General features: G+C 39.1%; 1 protein-coding gene across 1 annotated transcript; it reads left to right on the top strand.

Annotated features, from left to right (window-relative positions):
• The first annotated feature begins 3,903 nt into the window (after window positions 1–3,903).
• LANCL3 (LanC lantibiotic synthetase component C-like 3 (bacterial)) lies at window positions 3,904–6,738 on the top strand. Its single transcript, XM_009080952.1, has 4 exons — window positions 3,904–4,023; window positions 4,500–4,697; window positions 5,261–5,468; window positions 6,556–6,738. Exons 1-4 carry the CDS (start codon window positions 3,993–3,995, stop codon window positions 6,713–6,715), a joined length of 597 nt encoding a protein of 198 aa, XP_009079200.1. The 5' UTR covers window positions 3,904–3,992; the 3' UTR covers window positions 6,716–6,738.
• The last annotated feature ends 269 nt before the right edge of the window (window positions 6,739–7,007 follow it).

Here is a 7,007-nt window from a genome sequence, read left to right as displayed (position 1 = left end):
TTAACAGGGATTTACCTGCTTTAAATAATTCTCAAAATCGTGGACTGCCTTGATGGGAAAAGGCATATTTGTCTGCAGTGGCACAAGAGGAAAATGGAGAGACTTTAGAAGCAATCATAGTGGCTTTTGTACTGTAGGTTGTGCTCCTAGGTACGGGTATAAATACCAGGGATTACAGTGCTGCCTAAGTGTTGTGCTTAAAGTGAAAGTCATATGGGAATGTAGCTGTCACCAGTGTGAGCAGAACTGTTATTTAACAGTACACAGCATCACTGGACAATGATATCAATACAGCAGAAAATAAAGAACTCCACCAACCTATCGATAGAGAAATTGCAGGGGAAGTGTGCAATGCTTGTATTCCAAACTTCGATCGAGTGAGAAGACTAAAATGAACATTTCTAACATCAATAGAGACAACATCACTAATTTCGACAAAACTGGACAGGCCACCTGTATTTAACTTGGAAAAGGAACATGTACAATTTATGTGTGTTCAATGAATAGCTGAAAGCTTAAAAGGGCCTTTTTACAAGGGCATGTAGTGATAGGACAAAGGGAAATGGCCTTAAACTGGAAGAAGGCAGGTTTAGAATAGATATTAGGAAAAAATTCTTTGCTGTGAGGATGGTGAGACACTGAAACAGGTTGTTGTGGAGAAGTTGTGGATGTCCCATCCCTGGAAGTGTTCAGGGCTAGGCTTGATGGGGCTTTGAGGAACTGGTGGAGTGGAAGGTGTCCCTGCCCATGGCAGGGGAGTTGGGACTAGATGATCTTTAAGGTCACCTGAACCAAACCATTCTGTAATTCTATCACAGGGTAAGTTGTGATGTTTTTAAAAATACAAAAAGGGTTAGCTGAAATTTGAAAACAACAGAAATATATCTCTTAGTGTCAGTAGTCTTTTGGCTAAGCACTGACATGATAAAGAATAATTTTACCTATGCTCATATTAAATGACATTCAAGAAGTTTCGTACAAAATTTATCTATCTCAAGCATTAAATATTTTTCTAGGTAGCATATTCTCATATTGGCTTTATTCTTCATCAAAGCATCTGACAGCTCCAGAGGATGTGATATTAATATGCAATTCATCCTTTCAAAGCCTTTAGGATGATCATTCTATTTCTTTTCTGTCCCTAATTAAACATATTGCTTCAGTAATTCCCAGGGGCAAGAAGGCATTGCAGCTATGCTGAAATGAAAATGAACTTTGCAGAACGACAGCTACACTGTCTGTGGTTATGATTAATGTATCCTAAGATTGTTGTTTTGGCCATAAGATACTGCGAAGGAGCATAAACAGAGACAAGCCACAGATTGTATTTCTTGGTAAGGCGAAAGAAATACGAGGAGGTTTTAACACAGAACTGGTGGAAATAAAATGTAGCAAACCAGTGGATTATTTCTGATTAACCTTTGGCAGGGCACTAAAAACGATGGTAAACGAAGGTTTCTGTTCCAGCCAACCATTTCCTAGAATAAGGAGCAAGTACAAATCCTTCTGAAAGTGTTTTGGGAATGACTGTGAACTGAGCCACTGGGTAAGAGATATTTGTAGTCAGCACAAAATTTTTCTTACTTAGCTGTTAGTTAAGACACAGCTCCCACCTGCCTTAAGCAGGTCAGTCCAAGTGGTTAGAAATAAGGTTGTTTTCAAGGTACACAGGTAATTTCCCATTTTCTTTGGAAATGTGGAAGTGGGTCAGGTGCTTTGGCTGCTATCATCCATTCTAATCATCAGTTTAGGTATCATTTTTCATCTGACTTTGCAGGTGCTGCTTTTCCATTCTGACAAAGAGGTGGTTTTCATTAGGATATTTCATTATGCCAACCAAAAGGGTATATACTGTGGATACACTTAGGAATTCATAATGCTTAAGTGTTTGACTTTTTACACTTATTTTATATTTTCAAATGGTGAACAGTGCATTTCTTGCTGGCTGATACTCCTTTATGCAGCATCGTGGGAGGCTGGTTTTGGGCAGAAGTTTATATCCATTTAAAATACATACTCAGCATTTTAAAATAGTCATTAATTCAATTTAAAAATTCAATGTGCTGACATAAAAATAAGCTTGGCCAAATATGGTTTGTATTGAAAGCTAGTGGATAATATTAACTAAAGGAATCATTACATACAGAAAATGAACTGACAGATTTTTCTAACCAATGTGCATGTGCCTTCCAGAATTACCATTAGTGACCTTATCCTTCACATTTATTTTTAGAGGGTTACATTACAAATGCTTTTACAAGGTATGGAATGTGGAGGAGAAGGTCCCAAACTGCAAAAGGGTAAAATGAGAGCTCTGGAGAGAATTCAATGTGTCTCACCATGTCTCTCCTTAGGATTTAAACCATTCCTTTAATTCTGTGAAGCTAAAACAATTCCTTTAAAAATATCTGGAAATGACTGAAGTCTCTAGATGTTAATGGCTTATTTACTTCTGCTACAGTAAGGTTAAAGAACACTAGTCAAGATCAGGAGCAGGTTGTTCTCCAGGCTGTACAAATATCAGAGTCATTTGGAGAAGCTGTAATAAAATGCCTTGTTATCTGGGAGCGAGGTAAGACAGACAAGTTTTTTCAGCCATTAATTTGCAGTCAAGTTTTAAGCGACATTAATTATCTGTAGCATCTTTTGTGTGCCACAGGAGAGAGAACAGTTTTCTAGGAGTTTGTAACAGATGTTGCCTCCGTACTTAATGCTATCAGTATTTTGAAGAAGTAATTGCAAATGATAATACAAATTATAGCAAACCCAAATGTGTGCAGAAACATTTCAAATACATTATCTTGATGTTCCAGGTAGTTTTAGGATTACCATTTATCTTGTCACAGCTACTTGTACAGCCTTTTCCTTTTTTATTGTTTCATTTTGCCTATGTTGTTTCTCAGTTCTTTTTTCATAAGCTGAAATGTATTTCTTCAAGGCATAGATGCCATATAGGCTTTCCCCTAAAGCCCAAACATTGCTTCAACTGAATTATTTAATTGACCTAGGTATTGGTCAGTAATGTACAGATGTGGCTGACACAGAGGGAATTGCTGATGATTGCAGGGAATTGTATATAATTAGAGTTGCAGTCAAAACCTGTAAAATTGATTCCTCACTGAGTGCGCTAGGTCAGTAACTTGGGAAAGTTCATGTCTGGTTAAATACATGATTTGTCAATCTTACTTTTGACATAACTAAGAGTAAGGCATTAGTAATTTCTTAGGACTACATTAAAGACTGTGTTGACCTGTTTGTAATGATAAAGTCCCATAAACAGAGCTGGCCTGTCTTTACAGAAACTTGTCTTGTGCTTCATTTTTCTTAGCATTTTCTTGAAGTTAGAAAGCCTGATTCTTTTACTAAGCTGTTTCTGAACCCACAAACACAGCAGTGATTCTCAATAACATTTAGTACCTGCTTCCTTGCTCTTTTTCATCTCATATGTAGGAAAATCTCTCTAGCTCGGTGTGTCCCAATAAAGCCTATCACATTCACTTCTTCTCTAGTATTTCCCTTTGCCTTGTCCTAGTGTCTCCTGCCCCAGTCTGGAGGCTGTTGTTGTGCAGCTTGACTGCTGCCTGTTGTCAGCTCCCATCAGCCTGATGGATCTCTGGGAAGGAAAGGCTCTTAGTAGGTCTGTTTTCACCTCATCTGTGCAGCTGAAGATTTGACATTGACTTTCCTGAGATGGGATGAATCTCTGTTTTTGAGAAACATTATGTAAATTGGCTGTGTTATGTAAGGAACTCTTAATAATGATGTACATTACAGCATGCTGATAAGATTAAAGGCAGCACTTTGTCTTGTGCACCAGCTAAAAAGCAGAGTCCTGAAAAATGCCTTGAAAGCTGATATTATTATAATAGACTTGATGTTTGTTTGATGTTTCTGTTTAGGTGCTCACCCCAGCACAAATAAAATCAATCTGCCTGGCCATACTAGAATCAGGAAAACAGTATGCAGTGAAGAAGAGGAAACCATTCCCACTCATGTATTCCTACTATGGAACAGAGTATCTTGGTGAGTAAAACACACCAACTACTTTGAGAGTGATGCTGTGTGTAGATGCTTGAGCTAGGCACTTCAGAAATAAAATATATAGCTGGGAATACCATTTCTGGTCTAGTTTCAATTTGGGTTCAACAAAGACTTCAGAATAATGGTTCGGATTCAGAAGTGTCTCAGGAAGAATAACATCTAGAAACAGCATTTGGTTCAGGTTAACTTCATGCACTGAGTTTCAGTCATATCAGAGAGAGAACAGAAAAAATTCATACATGTTTTTCTAAACCTAGAGGAACTGGAAATGACAGAATTAGTAAAAAATGATGGTGTTATGTACCTAGAAATCTTTTATTCCAAGCACTATTACAATATGCATGAAGAAGATGAAGGAGCCATGCACTGCACAAGGAAATCAGTTCCAAGGGAAAGTTGCCATGACATGGAGGTAGGACTTAAACCCACTCTCTTAATTCAATTGTTTGTATTTACAGGTGCAGCACATGGGCTTTCATCAATCCTTCAGATGCTGCTCTCCTATTATGAGTACCTGCAGCCAGCAGATCAGGAGCTTGTGTGGCAGAGCGTGGATTTTCTCATGGACCAAGAGCAGAACAACAACTGGCCTCCCGAGCTGGGGGAGACAATAGAGAGGGAGAATGAGCTTGTGCACTGGTGTCATGGAGCTCCAGGTTCTTTTCCCATTGATGCTATGAATAGATAGATGCTGATCACATTGCTTTTCCACATTAGGTGATTCCATGTAGAAGATAATCTCAGGTTAAATTTGACTGATTTTGTGAGATGCAGGCAAACTATTTAGGTTTCTTCCAGTTAAGAGTGTTTTATTTATTGCTGCAGCAGCTGGAACAATAGGTGCATTTCTGCCCCTGAAATGAAATAATAATTGGAAGGATTGAAAGTCTGAGACCTTGAGCAACCTGATCTAGTGAGGAGGTGTCTCTGCCCATGGCAGGGGGGATGGGACTAGATGATCTGTAAGGTCCATTCCAACCCTTAAATTCTGTGATTCTATGAAAGTGGTATCATCATAGGGTGTTGATAAGTACATCTTACCATATACTTTTTAGCATACCGGATACTCTCCCCTCCAGATGTAGCATGAAGAGATAACAGTGAGATATGTACAGCATGACACTGCAGTTTTTAGGGCATTAATGTTTATTTTCTTATGTGTTCTGCAAAACCCTTGGCATACTTATTACAGAAGATAATCTCACTGCTCTTTTCCTAGGCATTGCATATCTATTTGCCAAAGCTTACCTGGTTTCCAAGAAGCCTCAATACCTGGACACTTGTATCCGCTGTGGAGAGCTGACGTGGCAGAAAGGCCTGTTGAAGAAGGGCCCTGGAATTTGCCATGGAGTGGCTGGTAGTGCTTATGTGTTCCTGCTGCTCTATAGGCTCACTGGAAACTCAAAATACATATACAGGGCACAAAGGTTAGCATTCCTATCTTCTGGGTTTAGGGCTATACTGGAAAATTTCAGGGACATTTGTAAACCTGCTCAGAGTCTGTGATTATCACCCTCAGATGTTTGCCAAGCAACGAGTTGCAGTGAGGTTTGGGGCAGGTGCACTCTGCAGTTTGCTCTGCAGTTCTGCTTCCAGGCTGCCTGCAGTGGGAGCAGCATAGGGTTCTCCCAGTTGCCTCCCTCCCTGCTGAGAGCCTGTGCCCCTCTGGAGGGAACGGGCTGATGTGGAGGAATGACAAACATCCAGGTCTCATCCTGATGTGACATCAAAAATCGGCCAAGCTGCATATCTGAGTCCAAGAGCAGAGTAAAACATGATTTGTGGTGATTTTTCAGAGAAATCAACACTATTTCATACCATTAGAAGTGGGCAAATATGTCTAGGACGTGATTTGCTGTTGTTTTACAGTTTTTTAATTTATCAGTGCCACCTTTAGCCCGTTTGACATTTGTGCTGTTCAGCTTAGCTAATGGAGTTAATTCCGTTGTGTCCAGATGCAAGCACGTATGGTCCAGTGAAAATCCTGTCACAGTGCTGCAATTACCTTTGATTGCATATCTGTAATGTACTGTACATGTTTAAAAACATAGTATTCAATGTTTGTTACTGCTTTCCTTACAGCCTAGAATAACAAAGGGAAGTGGCATAGTAATTAGTTTGGCTGATTTTCATCCATTTGCTTTGAAGTGAGAACCTGTTACATGTGTAGTTATTTCATCAATACAGAATTTGTTGCATTGATGTGAAACATTTCTTACATCCTAGAGGTTATTAAGTATTTGTTTAATGATATGTCTTACAGAAATCAGAAGAGGTTTATACCTCTTAAACAAGCATAATGCATATACAGATTGCAAAGGTTTGTCTCTTCTAGATCTAATGAACCTCAGTTCCACGTGGAAATTGGATAGTGTAAAATTTGCAGATAAGGTTAGTTAATGATCATTCTGGTTTTTGTAGCTGCTGAATGTTACTAAAATGATGCTTTCAAATAACAAGTGACTAGACAGAGAAGAGCATCAACTAATAAAAAACTCTTTTTTTTCCTCTTAGGTTTGCAGAGTTCTTGTTTACAGAAGAATTTAAGGCTGGTTCCCGAGCATTAGAGAGTGTATATAGTCTGTATGAAGGTTTCTCGGGGACTGTGTGTTTCCTGACTGACTTGCTGCAGCCCAACCAAGCTGAGTTTCCTCTCTTCAGTGTCTTTGTCTAAAGACTAACATTCTCCAGGGCCACATCCCTGTGGTGAGGGGGACAGGACACCCGTGATTTAACTTATTTGTCAAGACAGGCTATTTACAAAACGAGCCAGTGGTACCACTAATGTTAGCCTTAATGTAGCTGGGAGTCAGATGAAAAAGAAAATACACTGGGGCTTTGGGAGGGAAGTGTGTGGTCAGAAACAAATGGGTCAGTGAAAAAAAAAAATGGGGGAAATGATCGAATCTGATGTGATAGATAGATATTTAGCTGTAATAAGAAGCAAAATCTAATTATTCAAGTGA

The sequence above is a fragment of the Acanthisitta chloris genome, unplaced genomic scaffold, assembly GCF_000695815.1.
Source record: "Acanthisitta chloris isolate BGI_N310 unplaced genomic scaffold, ASM69581v1 scaffold41968, whole genome shotgun sequence".
Taxonomy (NCBI): Eukaryota; Metazoa; Chordata; class Aves; order Passeriformes; family Acanthisittidae; genus Acanthisitta; species Acanthisitta chloris.
The sequence above is the reverse complement of the archived record's forward strand: the minus strand, read 5'-3'. Positions and strand labels throughout refer to the sequence as shown.

Coding starts and splice junctions, on each gene's coding strand:
- LANCL3 (XM_009080952.1), top strand. CDS start 3,993: ATGTATTCCTACTATGGAACAGAGTATCTTG. Junction 4,024..4,499: donor CTATGGAACAGAGTATCTTG/GTGAGTAAAACA, acceptor TTGTATTTACAG/GTGCAGCACATGGGCTTTCA. Junction 4,698..5,260: donor CTGGTGTCATGGAGCTCCAG/GTTCTTTTCCCA, acceptor CTCTTTTCCTAG/GCATTGCATATCTATTTGCC.